Raw genomic sequence first — 21,773 nt, 5'->3', positions numbered from 1 at the left:
GGCTGCATTTCCAAGGTTCTTATATTTTTTTAAAATTGTCTGAACAGATGCCCTATGGATTTTAAGCTGCCTGGAGATGGTCCCTAGAGATGAACCTGCCTTGTGCAGGGCAACTATTCGGTCCTTGATGTCCTGACTGTGTTCTTTTGACTTCCCCATTTCAAGTCTTAAGTCTCAATGCAGTGTGTGTAAAGTTGGGTTGTTTATATACCCCTAAAAAGTGTACAGCCTGGTTGTTCTGCATTATGAATGAACACCAGATTAAAAGAGATCATTGCATGGTTGACTGAACAAGCTGACTTCAACCAATTTACTGTTTAATGGGCAAGATGGGTAGGTGTATGTAAACTTATGAACCACTGAAAAAGCTTTGTTATGGAAAGAACTGTTAATAAATAAAAAAATAACAGGAAGTTTTGACTTTTCTTTTTGTTTCCAAAAAGCAATGACCCTAGGCATTCCAGAATGGCCGCTTCTTCAAGGACCAAACACCGTCAGCTCATTTAAATCAGGGCTTGCAAGATTTTGCTGAAGCTTTCCAAACAATTACACAACTTCTTTTATTATTTTAATCTTTCACGTGCTTCTTTTTTCTTTTGTTTCTAGTCAAAATTACAACAGCATGTTACAAAAACAGAGATGCTTTAAAGGGGAACTTCGTTTTTTTTTTCCAACCTGGAGTCTGTTTTCATGTCATTTCATACATGTGAGTGATGGAGAAATGAATTTTCGACATAGCTCCAGTATTTAGCCAGGCAGGCAGCTTAGCAGCTCAGCTTGCGAAAAGTATGGGGCAACTTGCCCCCCCCCCCACGTCAAAGTCTGCCCTAACGTTCTTTTTTCCCCACACTGACCGGCTCGGATAGTCTCAACGAGTGTCCCACAACATACTAGAGATGAGAAGTGAACGAAAACCTCCACATTACATGGCGATCGCTCTTTGTTGTGGTCTGTATCCAAATCTCAGGATTTGGTACAATCTCAGGATAGCTCGCGCCAAAACACCGGTTTTGGCGCGAGCTATCACGCGATTTCGGAACGAGATTTGCTTTCTAGCATCCTGAGATTTGGATACAGACCACAACAAAGAGCGATCGCCAGGTAATCTGGAAGTTTTCGTTCAATTCTCATCTCTAGTATGTTGTGGGACACTCGTTGAGACTATCCGAGTCAGTCAGTGTGGGGGGAAAAGCACGTTAGGGCGGACTTTGATGCGGGGGGGCAAGTTGCCCCATACTTTTCGCTAGCTGAGCTGCTAGCTGAGCTGCTAAGCTGCCTGCCTGGCTAAATACTAGAGCTATGTCGAAAATTCATTTCTCCATCACTCACATGGAGTCACAGGAGTCCGTGCATTTAGAGCAACCACACACAGATTTGTCCAGGAAATGGAATACAAGTGTCGAATTCCTATTGTCAAGCCTCTCCTGAAAACCCAACAATGCCAGAAGCATCTTACCTGGGCTAAGCAGAGAAAGAATTAGACCCTTGATAAATGGTCCAAAGAGAAAAAAAAAAAAGAAAACATGTTGGTATCAGAGATTACCTTTATTGCACATTCAAGTTCTGTAACATTAGAATCAGACAAAATTAAAATAACCCCTCAAAGAGGAGCAAAACCTCATATTACAAATAAAATTGGGGACATTATAGTGTGATTTCTGCCTCAGCAGTTGAAGTTGTCAACACAGTAAGTTATTTAAGGATTCAAAGCCCCAATGTGTTTGATTTTAGTATGTGCCACAGATCAGGATCTGGCTGCCAATCAAGCGACTCCCACCTTCACTATAACACAAAGCTGTGGTTTTGTACACAGACTCTCTCATATGATTTAGTTCATTAAGAGAAGAGGTTCCTCCTTTAGTCAGCCTTCAGAGCGTAGAGGACATCGTCTTGGCTGACATTGAGGCGGACGCGCTGCAGGACTCCCAGGCGGCTAGGCTCCAGCAGCAGTAACCTGCAGGCTCCTAGACGCCTACACACCGCCAGGCCCTCTGACACACTGATGGGCAGCAGACCTTCCAACCGGCACAGAGCCTGGTGCTGCACGAAAACCTGACAGACCAAACACAAAATACAAGAACTTGAAAAATTTACCAATTGTTATATTAGAGCTCAACTGATAGGTTCTTTATCTTAGTCTTGGACATTTAGCCACACAAAATTGAAAATTTGAAGATGTCCACACCACAAACTGAAAGACAATCAGCTGCAGTGACAGTGTGCTGCAGAGAGAAAAAATGCTGAGTACGTAAATACAAATAAAAATTAAGTCATCTTTCATGTAAACCTGAAATTATCTGAAAGTTTAAAGATTTAGAAATATTTTAATACACCAGAGGTTCGACGTGCTAAATAAAGACGAAATATTTCAGATTACGCTCCATATCTGAGTCATCAAGCAAAACTATGAGATTAGTGCCATTCATCATGTTAACTCCTTTGTCAGGCCAGGTATCTTTGACTTGTACCCTTCAACTGAAACAGTGTTTAGATGACAATCCTGTGTCAATATCTCCATTTCCAGAGAAATCCCAAGTTTTGGTACCAGGAGTTATAGCTAGAGTTGTTCTATAGCGGAGTTGTATCTTTTTTTTAATACGTCACTTGACAAATTTGTTAGTACAGCTTCAAAGGACTTTTAGGATCACTAGATCATTAGTATTTGTAGTATATTAGGCCTTCTTATTTGGTTTGAAGTGTCCATTTTTAAGTTTCTTCATATGTTTACTAGAGCTTCACCTGTTGAAAAGTGGCCTCCTCCAATCCAAGTCGTCGAAACTCTGCAATGACAGCCCTGAGGAAAAGCTGTTCCTGCATCGATGAACACCTAAAACACACCATCATTGTAAATAAGAAATTGTTCTCAACTGATCTTACCTGGTAAAAAAATAAAATAAAATAAAAATAAACAAAACGTGCCATTTCATGTCCATACAGTTACCAATGCAAACTACTACAAAGTAATCAGTGTTTCACAAATGCAACCAAAGCAAGAATCTCACTTGATGGCAGTGACGTAGGCAGAGGAAAACATCTCATTCAGCGCTTCCATCACATGACTCATTCCTACCAATCCTGTGGCTGAAGGGTTGGTGGCTGAGTGCTCGCAGATCTCCGTTGCCCGGCGACAGATGTCCAAACATCTCCGAGCATCACCCGACAGAGCAGCCACCTGCCAGAGAAAAAGGACACAAAAATGTCTGATCTAAAAGTGGGCAGGCATGTGAGTGAGCTTATAACAGGTAAGTTACTGTGAAAGATGTCTAGTTTATCTACCTTTCTGGACACCAGCTGCAGAGCGTCCTCCTCGAAGGCTTTCACCTTGTTCAGCCTGGACATGATGATTTGCTGCAGCTGCTTGAAACTGTATGGCTGGAATGACATCCTGGTCAAGCCCTACACATGTTGACATAACAACTGAGCATGGTGTCGCAGCATTTCAACCATCAGGGCTTTTGTTTATGTAGAAAAAAATAATCTAACTACCAAAAAGGACAACAAAATTTTAAGCCAACTTCATCACCATTAAAAACTGTTTTGTCAGTCTGCAAATGGTGAGAAATTAGATGGAAAAAATTAAAACAATAAAATTAATATGAAAAGTTGGTACAAAAAGCAGCTAGGACATGAAAGCAGAACCAAAATAAAATAAAACATGAAAAAATTGGCTTTAAAAAAAAGGTTAATTTAACTTTCAAAACTGGTTGAGCAGATACATTTAAAGATCACTAGTCCCAGTGGTATATGTGTATTTATAGTAAGTGGCTAAGAGTTTACCTTCAGGAATCTCATCTTTTGTTTTATATGACTGTGATATGCATATAGATGAGGTTCAGAAAATATTTTCTGTATTATCAATTTTATTTGGTGATACGTGCTCAAATATGGGACTTTTCACGGTAGCTTCACTTTTTTCATACAGTGGTGGAAAACAGTTTTCAGACACCCCATTCATTTGTGAAATATTGCATTAAGAATTACTCTTAGGTCTTCAAGTGTAATTTCTTTTAGTACAGTCACAGACAAAATACGAAACAAATCCTAAACAATTAATTGGTTCCATAAAAATACATAAGAAATTTTGAGTATTGGGTCATATTGGTACCAGTGATCCACTAATGAAGGTCGTGTTTTTTATTAAAAGATGTAATTTTTGTTGCCATGCCTCATGTCTATTTAAAGCCAGCACATTTGAAAGAGACAAAAATGGCTAAAACAAGGAACCTAATGCAGCAAACACACCTGAAGAGCCAGAATCTCAGCCAGGTAGGGTACAGTTGCAGTAGATAGCCAAAAAGTGCAGATGCAGTCCTTCAGCAGTTGGATATACTCTGCAGAAATACAGACCAACCAACAGCTTGGAAGACAAACCTAGATCTGGACATCCAAGAGTTTCTTCAGCAAGAAATGAATGCATCCTGATCTGCATGTGCAGGGAAAACTGCTGAATGACATCACAGGAGCTACAGCAGCAGTAGTCAAACCAAACCATTTTTGGTGTTCCACCAGCACTGTACGTGGCTGACTTTTAGACCATGGTTTAAGGTCCTACCAGGCTGTCAAGAAGCCCCTGTTCAAGGAGAGACAAAGGTTAGCCCGGTATCAATGGGCCCAAGCACACAAGAACTGGACAGCCAGGAATTGGAAGAAGATTCTGTGGTCAGATGAGTCCAGTTTATCTTCCTCCTGTTAATGTGAGGGTACGCAGAAGAAGACGAAGCAGTATCTCCAGCATGTACAGTACTACTGTCAAGTATGGTGAAGGCAATATCATGATTTGGGGATGCATGAGTGCTGCTGGTGTTGGTCATCCCACTGTCTGTGATGGCACATTGAACTCTGCCAAGTAATGTACCATTCTCTGAACCCACATGCTCCCTTCTGCATGTGCTCTGTTCCATCAAAGTCAAAAGTGGATGTTTTTTTCCCCCCATTGTATTTCCCATTAAGGCGTCTTTCGTGCGTCTCGGGCTCATGTTGAGTTTACACTTACATGGTAGAAATTCATTTAATATCAAAGCAAAAACTGTGACCACAACTTTCCAAAAAATACCACAAATACACTGTATACATATAAACTGGAAATACAGCAGGTTGAAATAAGTATGCACTTTCATGTAATTTCAGTTATTTGCTGGCACTCTAGTCAAGTTACGAACTTTATTAGCATATGTACACACATTTTGGGTACAGAGCAATATTTTGCACAGAGCTGGGGAGGTGAGGATGGCAGTCTATGTAAAGAGCTAACATTTACATACACATAAATTGATGACTTTCAAATAATTTATGAATTAAGGTAAAAAATACCTATCTAAATCTGTGTAAAATAAAGAAAAACTGTTCAAAAGCTGTGTACAGCAAACACATAGCTTTAAAAAAACAACTAAAAACTGCCTGCAGTGACACTATAGACCAGTGGTCCCCAAACTACGGCCCGCAGGCCGGATACGGCCCGCCTCCACATTTGGCCCAGCACCCTGAACAACACCAGAGACACATTATGATTTATTTTTTTCCAGTCTGGCCACGAGATCGAGACTAATACACGCATAGAACGTGACATTCTACTGGAACCTACAAAAGGATTCAGTGTTTCCACTAAGATTTTTTTCTGTAGGCGGCAGGCTCCCCGCTTATGAACACACAAAGGTACTGAGAGCACCACAATTATCTGTAGTTTACCTTAGTACTCGCGAGTACCCAACACGGTGCAAGACTGCTGTGAAGGTGGAGACATGCGGCGGTGGAGTATTTGTAACGATTAAAAAAATAATAATTAAAGGAGCGGCGCTGGAATTTTAGTAGCACCAGGCTGCCGCTGCAGAATGACTGTAGCAGAAAGCCTGGGATTAAAAGGAAGGAACACAAGACCTTTGAGACACTGCTCATATGAGTCATTTAAGTCAGAGATTCTGCTCTGACAACTAAGCTGAACTTTTACCTGCTAAGATTGTGCACGGCACAACAGAAAATTAATGTTCCATGGACTTTTTTTCTGTGAAGAACCCTGAGAGGGTAATTTGGTTATTATTTATTTCATAAATAGGATTATTATACATTTCCTGTCTTTATTTTTTCTGTGAAGAACCCAGAGAGGGTTATTTGGTTCTTATGTATTTCACAAATAGTGTTATTTCCTGACTTTCTTTTTTCTGTGATGAACCTCGAGAGGGTTATTTGGTTATTATTTATTTCATAAATAGTGTTATTTATGTCATTAATAGTGTTATTATTTATTTCCTGACTTTTTTTTCTGTGAAAAAAATATTAATAACCCGGAAAGGGTTATTAATATTTGGTTATGTGTGGCTTTCTGGAAAACAATGTTTACGTTTAGGCACCCCTGCGATCGTCACACTTTTTCTGTTACAAACTGACCCTGGCCCCCCACCAGAGAAAAGAGAAGTTATGCGGCCCTCATCGGAAAAAAAAAGTTTGGGGACCCCTGCTATAGACTCTAAGTCAGATACTCAGAATTACAATTACTCTGTTCTTTACAAGCCTGGAGTTTTGATATCAGTCAAGCTACAGCCATCCATAAAAAAGTGTGCACCACTGCAGGATGGTGCCAGAATTAAAGGAAGTTTCTGAAAGAATCATGCACTTTTCTGTGAGAAACAGTGATTTGGATGAATGACAGAACAATAGTTAGTGCAAACTGAGATGGTATTTTTTTACTGGGCCAGAACAATCAATCAAGTGCCATGCCATTCAGTGTAGGCAATCATTTCTCTCCTGCTCCTCCAATCTCTTGTTTGCTAAATTGTGACTGTTGCCCGTTCCATATGTAGCCAAGATGCAAGTCCATCTATCATTTTTATTCTCTGTCTGCCTCGTCTTCTCTTCCCGTTAATTTTTCCGGTTTTGACAACATATTCCAGGGTCTCCTTCCTTAGGATGTGTCCAAAAAAATGTTGCTCGTCGTTCCCTAATTTTGTTCACTAGTGTATAATTTGTGTTTAGTGTTTTAAAACATCTTCATTGGCTATTCTGTCTGTGTAAGATATACGCAGCATGCGTCTGCAAAATCACATCTCTGTTGCAGTGATTTTGTTTAGCATTTTATTATTTATGTTCCAAGATTCACATCCGTACATCAGAACTGGTAGGATGTAACAGCTGAGAGTCCTCATACGGATGCTAATTGCTATTTTCTTATTTGTCAGTATATTTTTCATTTTTGTAAATGCTGTTCTTGCCATTGCTACTCAACATTTGATGTCTGTTTCACATCTTCCATCTGATGTTATCCATGAACCGAGATATTTGAAATGATGAACCTGCTTCAGTATTTCTCGGTCTAATTCTATGTTACAGGTTGGGATGACATTTTTCTTTGAAATTATCATTATTTCTGTTTTTTGTTTAAAGACAGACCAAGTTTTTGGCTCTCTGTATTAATTATCGATACTATTGTTTGTATCGATACTATGGTTTGTATCGATAATATCAGAACTATGTCAGCTGCATATCGTATGTTATTTATGTTATAACCTCTGATGGTTACTCTGAGTAAGCCAGAACACAGTGTTGATATAAAAATTCTCACCAGTCTGCTAGCCACTCTGTTGATCATGATCCTCTCCGGCAGGTCCATGGTGTTGGCAATAGTCAGCACCACCAGACGAGCGTGGCGCTGTGTTGGCCAGTCAAAGAGATTGTACATCACGTTCTGCTTCCTTGTCCACAACAGGTCTAACTGCAGGAATGCAAAACACAAAGAACTGGGTCATTACTGTGTTGTCATGGCTCGTCCTTACAAAAGGCCTCAATAAAGACTGTGAGCTGTATGTTCAAGTTGGATAGCCCATCTTACATCTCTGTAAGATGTGAAAGACACTGGGTTTTATTTATTTGTGAAGCTCTTACTGCTTTATTCACCTCCTTACATCACTTCACTAATGATCTTCAACATAGGACCTTACCACATAACAAATTTAAAAGAAGCGCTCATGAATAAATATTTTGCAGGTTTAAAGTGGAAGATTATCGTCAGGAGTGTCTGATTGCAAAATACGCAGACCTAAAAGACTCTACTAGCCATAGTAAGTGTAGTACGAAAGAGAAAAGCTAAATACTCTTATAAAAAAACAACAACAACAAAAAAAAAACAACCTAAATCACACATTTATAGAGCACCACATCCATATTGGATAGCCACATCAGTTGTTTTTTTTTGCATATTGTTGGGACAAATTCCATGATCAGTGCACTGTGACAACCACAAGTCCACAGAGGGATTTTTCCCCCTTATAATTAACAGATGAAATCCCTACTCTCCATCTTTCTAGTTGACTTTGATGGATTGTATAAAAATAAATATTCCTCTAATGTCGTTTGCATTTTCAGAGAGCTTCACATGTTCGCCTTCACTGTATGAAACTGACAGCAGCGCATATTCTATTACTACAAGTGTAGGACCTCTGTTAAACGTTTGTGCAGCCAATAATGGCACCTGAGGGTCCAACAATTTTACGGCAACAGTTGCATGCACTGCTGATTAATTTAAAAGAAGTAATAAAAACATGTTCTCATTCAAAGATTTTTATTTTAAATGCCTTTCATGGAATGGAATGCTTGGAGCAAGAGCTCTGTTCCAGCAGCAATACCAAGCACAAGTTAGTAACTTCCTCTGAAGTCATAAGAAATCCAGCCAGCAGTGTGTTAACCGTCAATGCCTTTGTGTCTGTCACCTCAGTCTTGAAAGGGTCCCTGTAAACCCTGTATTTGGTATAAGTTGTTTTAAGTCTTTACTTGTGTTTTCTATTTATGCACAGGGAGAAAAATGCTAGCCATCCATCTATTTGAACACGTAAAAAAAAAAAGAGAAGGAAGTAGCGCATTTACCTTCAGTTTAATTGTTTTAATGTTTGTTTGAGCTCTGGATCTAGCGCATAAAACTACAGCGTGTTCATAGCTGTGAAGCACCAGCCTGCCAGCCCCCCGCCAGCCAGCCAGTCAGCCAGCCAGCCACTTTCCTTCTGATCTGTTTGGTGAGCTGTTGAATGCAATCACTCTTAGACATATATATTTTTCCCCCCATTCTGTTTCTGTCTGGGGCAATATTTCAATGTTTATAGTAAATTCTCATAAAAGACATTATAATAAATACATAGGAGTTCTCACTTCGTCCACCAGCAGCACAGTGGTCTGCTTCCTGGGTGCTGGGATGTTGAATCTCTTCTCCAGCAGTGCAGCTGCATGGTCAGGAGTGGCTTTTTGACCTGTCAGATTCTGCAAAGATGAGAGCAGACAGTCAGTGCAACTACCAACATGACAATTGAACAAGGGGGTACGTAACTCCTACATTTATTTTATTAACAATGTATGAAATTACGTGCAAAAAGTGTGACGAAATGATAAGCTGAATCTGCAGCTCTGCCTGGTTGTACTGAGTTTTGTAGTGAGCCCAGGTTGAAAACTACAGACCAGTTTCACTTTTGCCCTTCCTGTCTACAATTAGGGATGCAAACATTAATCGATTATCGATTAATTGTCGATAAGAAATTACTCGATTAAAAAAATGAATTGCAATTAATTGCATTTTGAACTCATAATTCCCTGCCAGCCTGCATGAGGGCGCGCTTGACGTCAGACATCCTTGACGCACACGCGGGAACACAAGAGCTGGCCCTTGACGACAACAACACGACAAACGAGAAGCGGTAAGCTGACAGGATGAAGAGGACAAGACGGAGTTCGGTATGGAACCACTGTAAGTTGGTTAATGATGACAAAGACGCCACAGAATGTCGTCTCAGCAAACATTCCCACACAAGTCAGTTGGCACTCAGTTCCATGTTTCGCTCACACCCTGCAGCTGGCCATTAACGACGTTTCTTCACCTACATGAACCGAGTCATTGCAGCTGCAAGCAGACTCGTACAACACTTCAATCGCAGTAATATAGCAAACAACGCGCTCAAAGCAGAACAGCAACAAATGCAGCTGTCGTCTCATAAACTCATCCAATCCTGCAAAACCAGGTGGAATTCTGTCAGTGACATGTTTAATAGACTGACAGAGCAGCGGTGGGTCGTGTGTGCTGTGTTCCATCAGTCTATTAACAGACAGTGCACTTCTTTATTTTCATGTTTTAAGTAGCCTTGTTATTGCATTGTTCCATTTGTGAATGTGTTGTTCCCTGCTGTTAAACATAAATCTTTTATTAAGGAATATGATTGGCATTTTCTCTTTCACAGGAAAGATAGCATTTTCGTAGAAAGGAACCTATTGATTCAGAGGGAAATTCAGCTTCTCAGAAAAATTGCCGCTTATCGATAATGAATACTCTATATGAATTACTGTATTGCATTTCTGACCAACCGTCTGCTGGGTTGTTAAACTGTTCCCACCTGCAGGATCTGAACGTAGGCCTGGTGAGGGTCCGTCATCTTCATCCCATTGATCTCAATGAAGTGAAAAGTTGGAATCTCATCCACATCCGCTGCATGCTGCAGACAGCGCATCACCTCATGGACTGTGGCAGTTTTTCCTGTTCCAGGTACACCTGAGATATACATGCAACTGAAACACAACAACAATAAAAACACAAGACAGTCTAAACTAGTGTTCTTCAATTTTTTTGCACCAAAGACAGGTTTCAAGCAAGACAACTTTCCACAGACCGGTAATCGTGCACATAACAAATAATATTTGTTTTGTTTTTAGTTCAAAAAGCGTCCTAAAGAAATAAAATTACTTTTCATTGATAAATGTGCAATTACTTTTTCTCAGCATTGAGTCTCTCCCTCTATTAAAAGAAGCACTCCAGAGATGTTTGCTTTCTATTCATTCTGGCAGGGGTTAGATTTTTTTCACCGGCCGGGCATGAAAACTGACAGAGTCAAGTGTGGAAACCAAGCACAGATGGAGGTCATTTTTCAAAAATTAAATGACCTCCAGACTGCCCCAGAAGTAAAATTTAAAAATACAAAATTTTTATTCTTTCCATGCGACCTGGTACCAAATGACCCATGGCCTGGTACCGGTCCACAGCCCAGTGGTTGAGGACCACAGGTCTAAACCATTTCTCCTAAATAAGATTATTAAATTCTTGTATTTGTAAAAACCAAGAGCTCTGAGACCTATGGAACCTGAAACCGAAATTGTCCATTCAGTTTGGAGCCAGTAGACTGCTAAAAGTTTTAGTTTTGATCTGAATCTCACCCTCCTGTGCCATCGATAATCTTGCTCTCCACAAAGTTGTAGATGTCCTGAAATTCCTGCTCCCTGCATGGTAGGGACTCTGGCACCGAGGACACATGCAGCCTAAAGAAAAACATAATGATCGATATGCACTTTATTAAGTGTTTAAAGTTGAATTAATTCTGCAGATTATCTACCTGCACAACACAATAAAACCTTGAGAAGTTCAATGTTAAATGCGTTGTCACTTGTTAGTTTTCAGAGGTCATGTTCTCTCGGTACTTGCTTCTCATCTCTGCCAAAAGGTGGTGAGTGTCTTTGTTTTGGGCAGCAAAGTTATTTCCTCTTCTTTGTAGTACCCACTCTACCAAATGAAAGGGCAGTTTTCCTGCTGACTCTAGCCAAATTCAGTGGTGTGTTACCTTGTCGATCTTTTCCTATTATGACACCTTCTGAAGATCAGAAAGTTAAAGTCTACCACACTCCAACATACAGTGATGATATTCAATCACTGAAAGAAGAGTGCAGAAAATTGCAATGAAAATGGAACATAACTAGAGTGACCCACAACACTCCTAAGGTAGAAGCTAAGTTGTACCTTGTTATCCCCTTTTGACCATTGATATTTGGTATAACAGTATTTTTCTACCTCTGTCTTTTGATCTCTAAGTTTTTATTTTGTCTTTAACCGGTGTTTTCAATTATTTGTTCCTCCTGTTAAGTATTTTATAACATTCGCTACAGTTAAATGGCACATTATTATTTTTTAACAGCACACAAAATTCATCATTCATACATTTTATTCTTTGGACCCAAAGAACAGTTAGACAATTGATTAAATGTTTTTTGCACATTCTTGCTGGTATCAAATTCAAAATAGTTTACTATAAAATGTTAATTTTTCTGAATGGTAAAATTCATCTGTCAATATTTAAAACTGAATAATTGTTAGTTGACACAAAGCAGAGAATAGCAACAAACTGTACCGGATTGGTCGAGGCCCGGGTTAACAACGACCGCCATCGGTGCTGTGGACCTACAAGGTGCCGATGGAAAATGGATGACTGTTGGTCGAAGAAGGAGGGGAGGAAGGTGTGTTTGTAGGAAGAGAGAGAAGAGGAACACCAAGAGTCTAGGACTGAGAGTAGGGACTTTGAATGTTGGAACTATGACAGGAAAAGCTAGAGAGCTGGTTGAGATGATGCAGAGGAGGAAGGTGGACATACTGTGTGTCCAGGAGACCCGGTGGAAAGGTAGTAAAGCTAGAAGTTTAGGAGCAGGGTTCAAGTTGTTCTACCATGGTGTAGCTAGGAAGAGAAATGGAGTAGGAGTTGTCTTGAAGGAGTAGTTTGTTAGGAATGCCCTGGAGGTAAAAAGAGTGTCAGATCGAGTGATGAGCCTGAAGCTAGAAATCGAAGGTGTGATGTTCAATGTTGTTAGTGGGTATGCTCCACAGGTAGGATGTGAGTTGGAGGAGGAGAAGAAATTCTGGTTGGACCTTGATGAAGTGATGCAGAGCATCCCTAGAAGTGAGAGAGTTGTCATTGGTGCAGATTTCAATGGACATGTTGGTGCAGGAAACAGAGATGATGAGGAGGTCATGGGCAGGTTTGGTATCCAGGAGAGGAACGCAAGGACAGATGGAGGTTGACTTTGCAAAAAGGATGGAAATGGCTGTAGTGAATACTTTCTTCCAGAAGAGGCAGGAACATAGGGTGACCTATAAGAGTGGAGGTAGGAGCACACAGGTAGACTACATCTTGTGTAGACGGTGTAACCTGAAATGAGATCAGTTACTGCAAAGTGGTGGTAGATGTGGGTGTAGCCAAACAGCATAGGATGGTGGTGTGTAGGATGACCCTGGTGGTGAAGAAGATGAAGAGGGCAAAGGCAGAGCAGAGGACCAAATGGTGGAAGCTGAAAAAGGAAGAGTGTTGTATGACTTTCAGGAAAGAGTTGAGACAGGCTTTGGATAGTCAGGAGATGACTGGACAACTACAGCAAATGTGATCAGGGAGACAGGTCGGAGAGTACTTGGTGTGTCATCTGGAAGGAAAGGAGATAAGGAGACTTGGTGGTGGAATGAGGAGGTGCAGGAGTGAATCCAGAGAAAGAGGTTAGCTAAGAAGAAGTGGGACACTGAGAGGACTGAAGAGAGTAGACAGGAGTACAGGGAGATGCAGCGTAAGGTGAAAGTAGAGGTGGCAAAGGCCAAACAAGGGGCTTACGATGACTTGTATGCCAGGTTGTACAGTAAGGAGGGAGAGACTGATCTGTACAGGCTGGCAAGGCAGAGAGATGGGAAGGACGTGCAGCAGGTTAGGGTGATAAAGGATAAGGATGGAAGTGTGTTGACAGGTGCCAATAGTGTGATGGGAAGATGGAAAGAGTACTTTGAAGAGTTGATGAATGAGGAAAATGAGAGAGAATGAAGAGTAGAAGAGGTGACTGTTGTGGACCAGGAAGTAGCAAAGATTAGTAAGGATGAAGTGAGGAGGGCATTGAAGAGGATGAAGAGAGGAAAGGCACTTGGTCCTGATGATATACCTGTGGAGGTATGGAAGTGTCTCGGACAGGTAGCAGTAGAGTTTCTGACTGGGTTGTTCAACAGGATCTTAGATAGTGAGAAGATGCCAGAGGAATGGAGGAGAAGTGTGCTGGTGCCCATCTTTAAGAACAAGGGAGATGTGCAGAGTTGTGGCAACTACAGAGGAACAAAGCTGATGAGCCACACGATGAAGCTATGGGAAAGAGTAGTTGAAGGGCAGAGGTGAACATCTGTGAGCAGCAGTATGGTTTCATGCCAAGAAAGAGTACAACAGAGGCAATATTTGCTTTGAGGATGTTGATAGAGAAGTACAGAGAAGGTCAGAAGGAGCTGCATTGTGTCTTTGGAGATCTGTGGTTTTGTGTGAGGAAGTCTGGAGTGGCAGAGAAGTATGTGAGAGTGGTGCAGGACATGTATGAGGACTGTAAGACAGTGGTGAGGTGTGCTGTAGGTGTGACAGAGGAGTTCACGGTGGAGGTGGGACTACATCAGGGATCAGCTCTGAGCCCCTTCTTGTTTGCTATGGAGATGGACAGGATGACAGACGAGGTTAGACAGGAGTCTCCATGGACTATGATGTTTGCAGATGACATTGTGATCTGTAGTGAGAGCAGGGAACAGGTGGAGGAGAAGCTAGAGGCGTGGAGGTTTGCCCTGGAAAGGAGAGGAATGAAGGTTAGCCGCAGCAAGACGGAGTATCTGTGTGTGAATGAGAGGGACCCAAGTGGATGAGTGAGGTTACAGGGAGAAGAGATCAAGAAGGTGGAGGATTTTAAGTACTTAGGGTGAACAGTCCAGAGCAATGGAGAGTGTGGAAAAGAGGTGAAGAAGCGTGTACAGGCAGGCTGGAACGGCTGGAGAAAAGTGTCAGGTGTGATGTGTGATAGAAGAGTTTCAGCTAAAATGAAAGGAAAGGTTTACAAAACTGTGGTGAGACCAGCCATGTTGTTTGGTCTGGAGACCGTGTCCCTGAGGAAAAGACAGGAGGCAGAGCTGGAGGTAGCAGAACTGAAGATGCTGAGGTTCTCTTTGGGAGTGACCAGGATGGATAGGATCAGGAATGAGTACATCAGAGGGACAGCAATGTTAGAGGCTTTGGAGATAAAGTCAGAGAGGCCAGACTGAGATGGTTCGGACATGTCCAGAGGAGAGAGAGTGAATATACTGGTAGAAGAATGCTGAGTTTCCTACTGCCAGGCAGGAGGCCTAGAGGAAACCAAAGAGGAGGTTTATGGATGTGGTTAAAGAGGACATGAAGGTAGTTGGTGTGAGAGAAGAGGATGCAGAAGACAGAGTTAGATGGAGGCAATTGATTCACTGTGGCGACCCCTGAAGGGAAAAGCCGAAAGGAAAAGAAGAAGAGAACAGCAACAAACTGTAGGTTATATTTTTTTTGAGTATTTGTTAGCATGCTTTATTTTTGGCATTGCTCATTGTTTTTTTTTCTTTACTTGCTAATGGTAAAATGACATGTCAAATCTAATCTTTACCAGTGGAAAGTGAGGCTGACAGATATAGAGGAGGGCATGCTAATATTTCTTTGTGTTTTTCTGTTACACTCAAGATGAGATTCAAGATGGCGCTGTGCGAGCAGCAGCTGGTTACGGGAGCTCTCAACCCTATTTTCTTACTTTTCATTTTTTCTATTGTAAATAGGCACTTTTTCTTATTTTTCCTTAAAGTGGGTGAGGCTTCGTGCAATCGTGCATATAGGAAACCCACTTTTATCCCACTTTTATTCGGAGTTGTGCTTTTTTTTGCACTTTTTGGACGTGCTTCAGGAGAGCCCTCTGGACACAGCGGCGGCCGCTCTGAGGAACAAAGACGCTACACACGTGAGACCCTTCTCGGCCTCCGCAGCTCATTCTTTCTCTACACGGAGAGGCCCCATGTCCCCGCGGAGATACGGAGGAAAAGAAGAGGCTGCAGAGGAGGACAGCGAAAGCGCAGGACTTATTTTCCCTCTATCATCATGGGGAACGTTCTCTCCATCACCAACAAAGTAGAGGAGCTGGCCACGCTGACGCGGCTGAAGGAACATCGCGAGTGTAGCCTCATGTGTTTCACGGAGACGTGACTGAATGGACATACACCGGACTCTGTGGTTTCCCTGAACGGATTTACACTCGTGCGCGCGGACCGGAACGCGGTGGGAAGTGGCAAAAAGTCTGGGGGAGGACTGGCTGTGTACGTGAATGAGCGGTGGTGTAACCCAGCAAATGTGCACGTGAAGGAACAGCTGTGCACGCGGGACTTGGAGATGCTTACGGTGGCGCTGCGGCCGTATTATCTACCGAGGGAGTTCTCGCACATGATTGTGTTTTGCGTGTACATCCCACCATCAGCTCATGCAGTGACAGCGTGTGAAAGACTCCACAGTGCCGTGAGCGAAGCCCAGAGCCGCCATCCCCGGGCACTAGTGCTGATCAGCGGAGACTTCAACCACGCCTCCCTCTCTGCCTTTCTCCCAACTTTCACACAGTATGTCCAACCCGGTCTCACGGGGATTCGTGAAACTGTCACGTAAATTTTTGTTTCCGTTTCGTGCGCACCAACACGATTTCGTCATGTTTTTCGTGCTGCTCACCACGAAATGCTTTTCGTGTTGCTCACAACGAAACCCGCTGTGGTAATCACATCTGAAAGTGGTTTATACCGGCGGATTCATGACGATCTAAGCTGTCCATCGGCGTATACTGCTTGTGTGATCGCGTTTGCGGCCGTTGGACATTCTTTAAATTCCTATGCAAATTGGTAAGTGTACCACCGGGTAATGGTGAGGGTTATGGTTAGGTTATGGTTAGGTTATGGTTAGGGACGATGTCATGCAAAATATAGCGTTGGATTCGCCACGGTTTTACATTAAAAATATAATATACCCATTCGTTTGAAATACGTTCTGAGTGGCACGAAAAGTCCGCCGTTTAAAATACATTGGTGCGCATTTCGTGGTGAGCGGCACGAAAAACATGACGAAATCGTGTTGGTGCGCACGAAACCGAAACAAAAATTTACGTGACAGTTTCACGAATCCTCGTGAGATCGGGCTGGTATGTCACGTGTCACACGCGGGGCGACAAGACACTGGACTTACTGTATGTGAATGTGAAAGGCGCCTACACCGCTGCCTCCCTCCCCCGACTGGGTCGCTCGGACCACAACCTGGTTCATCTGCTCCCCTACTACACACCCAAGGTGAGAAGAGGACCTGTGCAGAAGAGGACTGTGAAGGCATGGACAGATGAGGCCAGTGAGAGACTCAGAGACTGTTTCCAGACCACAGACTGGAGCGTGCTCTACAGTCCTCATGGAGACGACATCGATGGCCTCACGCACTGCATCACAGACTATATCAGCTTCTGCGTGGACAGCACTTTGCCAACTCGGACAGTACGGTGCTTCTCCAACAACCACCCCTGGGTCACCCCTGAGCTCAAAGCCCTCCTGAACCAGAAGAAAAGGGCTTTCATCTCAGGGGACAGAGAGGAGCAGAAGAGAGTGCAGCGTGAGCTCCAGTGGCGGATCAGAAGGGCCAAGAAGGACTATGGGAAGAGGCTGGAGGAGAAGCTGGTTCAGAACAACGCGTGGGACGTGTGGAGAGGACTTAAGAACATTTCTGGACATGGACAGAGTGCCAGAGGGACAGCTGATGGAGACCAGCGCAGGGCGGATGAGCTGAACTGTTACTTTCATAGATATACACACGTGGACAAAATTGTTGGTACCCCTCAGTTAAAGAAGGAAAAACCCACAATTCTCACTGAAATCACTTGAAACTCACAAAAGTAACAATAAATAAAAAATTATTGAAAATTAAATAATCAAAAACAGCCATTACTTTTGAATTGTTGATTAACATAATTATTTTAAAAAACAAACTAATGAAACAGGCCTGGACAAAAATGATGGTACCTCTATAAAAGATTGAAAACTATTTGACCAGAGTGACATGATTAACTCAGGTGTGTCATTTAATTGACATCACAGGTGTTTCCAAACTCATAATCAGTCAGTCTGCCTATTTAAAGGGAGACAAGTAGTCACCCTGCTGTTTGGTGAAAAGGTGTGTACCACACTGAACATGGACAACAGAAAGCGAAGGAGAGAATTGTCCCAGGACATCCGAAAAAAAATTATAGACAAACATCTTAAAGGTAAAGGCTATAAGACCATCTCTAAACAGCTTGAAGTTCCTGTGACAACAGTGGCTCATATTATTCAGAAGTTCAAGACCCACGGGACAGTAGCCAACCTCCCTGGACGTGGCCGCAAGAGGAAAATTGATGACAAATTGAAGAGACGGATCGTTGGAATTGTATCCAAAGAGCCCAGAGCAACCTCCAAAGAAATTAAAGGTGAACTCCAAGGCCAAGGTACATCAGTGTCAGATCGCACCATTCGTCGTTGTTTGAGCCAAAGTGGACTTCATGGGAGACGACCAAGGAGGACACCACTGCTGAAAAAAACTCATAAAAAAGCCAGACTGGAATTTGCAAAAATGCATGTTGACAAGCCACAAAGCTTCTGGGAGAATGTCCTTTGGACAGATGAGACCAAACTGGAGCTTTTTGGTAAGGCACATCAACTCTATGTTCATAGACTCAAAAACCAAGCATACGAAAAAAAGAACACTGTCCCTACGGTGAAACATGGAGGAGGCTCAGTAATGTTTTGGGGCTGCTTTGCTGCATCTGGCACAGGGTGTCTTGAAAGTGTGCAAGGTATGATGAAATCTGAAGACTATCAAGGCATTCTGGAGAGAAATGTGCTGCCTAGTGTCAGAAAGCTTGGTCTCAGTCGCAGGTCATGGGTCTTCCAATAGGACAACGATCCAAAACACACAGCCAAAAACACCCAAGAATGGCTGAGAGAAAAGCGTTGGACTATTCTAAAGTGGCCTTCTATGAGCCCAGATCTGAATCCCATTGAACATATGTGGAAGGAGCTGAAACATGCCATTTGGAGAAGACACCCATCAAACCTGAGACAACTGGAGCTGTTTGCTCATGAGGAGTGGGCCAAAATACCTGTTGACAGCTGCAGAACGCTCATTGACAAATACAGAAATCGTTTAATTGCAGTGATTGCCTCAAAAGGTTGTGCAACAAAATATTAAGTTATGGGTACCATCATTTTGTCCAGCCCTATTTCATTAGTTTGTTTTTTTAAATAATTATGTTAATCAACAATTCAAAAGTGATGGCTGATTTTGATTATTTAATTTTCAATAAATTTTTATTTATTGTTACTTTTGTGAGTTTCAAGTGATTTCAGTGAGAATTGTGGGTTTTTCCTTCTTTAACTGAGGGGTACCAACAATTTTGTCCACGTGTATATACAAACGCTAGATGTCTCAAGACGGAGTCGGCGGCGGCGTCACTTGGCGGCCATCTTAGGACAGGTGACTGCTCTGGCGCACTGTACTGTAGTCAATGGTAAGGTGGATGATTTCCTCACTTTAACACTCATAACTCGCTCAATTCTTGATTGATTTACAAACGGTTTAGTTTATTACAAGCCTTATTAACGTGGCTATGATTCAGGCTCAATTCCGAAATCGCAGCTTTCGTTTTGAAAAATACGGCATAGTTGTGTGTCTTTTCTGCCTGGCTACTCACATTGAAGATGGTGTTACTCACAATCTGATTTTCAATTATTAGGTTTTCCTGAGACCAACGTTTTTGAGAACCTAATCTTTAGGTGAAATTACATTCTTTGTGGTTGTGGTTTTATTTATTTGCTTGTTAAGAGACTTTGATTGAGACCTTAGACCTTGTATACATCTATGCCTGGATTATTTAGCCTGCAGCCGAAATGCGTTGTGGGTAATGTAGGCACCAGGTTCATGAAAGAAAAGACAACATCTCTGTTTGTTGTGCATTGATTTGGTTGAGCTTTGTTTTTATCTGTGCATTAGAAAGCTGATAGTAATAAAGAAGTGCAATGCTAAATAATAAAATTACATTTACATCCATTCATGCTGAAAAAAGATGATATCTGTGTTCATATTATATGAATTCAATGGTTTTAATTATTCTTATGTAAGCAGTAAAAGAAGTACATCTCTGACGTTTATAACAAACCAAGCTGTTCTAAAATCGGTTGAAATTGAGCAATCTACAGTGATTTTAAAATCCATGCTCCACTGACTTTAATGTTATGAGTGATCGAGCAGCCCTGTTCCCAAGATGGGCCGCCATGTGGCGACGTCGCTCCCCATAGGCGACAGCACTCATGAAGCCATCTAGCGTTTGTATATATCTATGGTTACTTTAACAGATTTGACTCTCCCCCCACCCCCTCTGCCCCCCTTCCTGCTCCCCCTCTTCAACATCCCCAGCCCAGCAGACCCTCCCCTTCCTGCGACACCTTCACCGGCCCCCAATTCACCCTCACGGACTATTCCCACCCCCTGCCAGCCCACCTCACTCCCTCACTCCCCCCTCTCCTTCACACTGGACCAGGTGAGGAGAGAGCTGAGGCGACTGAAGCAGAGGAAATCTGCAGGACCAGACGGCATCAGTCCAGGCTGCTGAGGACCTGCGCAGACCAGCTCTGTGAGGTCCTCTGCCACCTCTACAACCTGAGCCTCAGCCTGGAGCCCCGTCCTGTGGAAAAACCTCTGCGTGCTCCCAGTCCCTTAAAAACAGCTCACGCCAAGGAACTGGCCCACTACAGACCTGTCGCCCTCACCTCCCACCTCATGAAGACCATGGAGAGGCTCCTCCTCCACTACCTCCGCTCATGGTGAGCTCTGACCTGGACCCGCTGCAGTTTGCCTACAGGCCCAGCATGGGGGTAGAAGACGCTGTCATCTACCTGCTGCAGCGAGCACTCACTCACCTGGAGAGCGCCGGCCAGCGCTGTGAGAGTCATGTTCTTTGACTTCTCCCAGCGCCTTCAACACCATCAGGCCGGCGCTGCTGCGGGGGAAGCTGGTGGGTGCGGGAGTTGATGAACATCTCGCGCCTGGACCACTGACTACCTCACTGACCATCCACAGTACGTGTGGCTGCGCGGCTATGAGTCAGAGGTGGTAGTCTGCAGCACGGGGGCGCCCCAGGGCACCGTCCTCTTGCCCTTCCTCTTCACCATCTACACCTCGGACTTCACCTACAACACGGACAGCTGCCATCTCCAGAAGTTCTCCGATGACTCCGCCATTGTGGGCCGTGTGTCTGAGGGGAACGAGCTGGAGTATCGGTCCGTCATCATGGACTTTGTGGACTGGTGTGAGCGCAACCACCTGTGCCTCAACACCAGTAAGACGAAGGAGATGTGGTCGACTTCAGGAGAAGGACACTCCCACATCCACCAGTGAACATCCAGGGGCAGGACATTGAAACAGTGGACAGTTTCAAGTACCTGGGTGTTCACCTCAACAATAAACTGGACTGGTCCCACAACACTGATGCTCTGTACAAGAAAGGCCAGAGTCGCCTCCACCTTCTGAGGAGGCTGAGGTCTTTCGGAGTGCGCAGACCTCTACTAAGGACTTTTTATGACACTGTGGTAGCCTCTGGCTTTCCTCTACGCTGTCGTCTGCTGGGCCCCGGGCAGCACAGAGCGGGACATGAAGAGACTGAACAAGCTGACCAAGAGGCCAGCTCTGTCCTGGGCTGCCCACTGGACTCTGTGATGGATGTGGGTGAGAGGAGGATGTTGACCAAGCTCTCATCCATCATGGACAACAGCTCCCACCACTGCACCGGACTGTAGTGGAGCTGAGCAGCTCCTTTAGCACAAGACTTCAGACACCCTCAGTGCCAGAAGGAGCGCTACCGCAGGTCCTTCATCCCCACTGCCATCAGACTATATAACACTACTGTGTAGTTGTTATTATGTGCAATATTTATTGTCTTGATCTTGCACTTTCGTGACTTTTGCACTCCTCTGTTTTTTGTTTCTAAGAGCCCTGTAACGTTAAATTTCTCCCTTGTAGATTAATAAAGTCTATCTTATCTTATCTTATCTTATGTACCAAAGTGGTTTGTTTGGGTTTAACACAAACCTTGCAGTGACATTGTATGCTACAGGACATTTATAAAAAAGCCAAAATCAAGTTGTTTAGAAA

The 21,773-nt window shown here is 43.1% G+C and overlaps 1 protein-coding gene across 1 annotated transcript in view; it reads right to left on the bottom strand.

Annotated features, from left to right (window-relative positions):
- Positions 1-1,526: 1,526 nt before the first annotated feature.
- Positions 1,527-21,773, bottom strand: part of orc1 (origin recognition complex, subunit 1) — a 51,464-nt gene continuing 31,217 nt past the window's right edge. Inside the window, 8 exon segments of the mRNA XM_051947288.1 lie at positions 1,527-2,052; positions 2,740-2,827; positions 3,003-3,172; positions 3,277-3,396; positions 7,553-7,702; positions 9,130-9,237; positions 10,359-10,530; positions 11,173-11,274. Of these exon segments, the coding sequence (XP_051803248.1) occupies positions 1,858-2,052; positions 2,740-2,827; positions 3,003-3,172; positions 3,277-3,396; positions 7,553-7,702; positions 9,130-9,237; positions 10,359-10,530; positions 11,173-11,274 (1,105 nt within the window). The 3' untranslated portion in view covers positions 1,527-1,857.

Source organism: Acanthochromis polyacanthus, chromosome 4 (genome assembly GCF_021347895.1).
Source record: "Acanthochromis polyacanthus isolate Apoly-LR-REF ecotype Palm Island chromosome 4, KAUST_Apoly_ChrSc, whole genome shotgun sequence".
In the NCBI taxonomy this organism is placed as follows: domain Eukaryota; kingdom Metazoa; phylum Chordata; class Actinopteri; family Pomacentridae; genus Acanthochromis; species Acanthochromis polyacanthus.
Note: the sequence above shows the minus strand (reverse complement) of the source record. Positions and strands in the feature narration are given on the sequence as shown.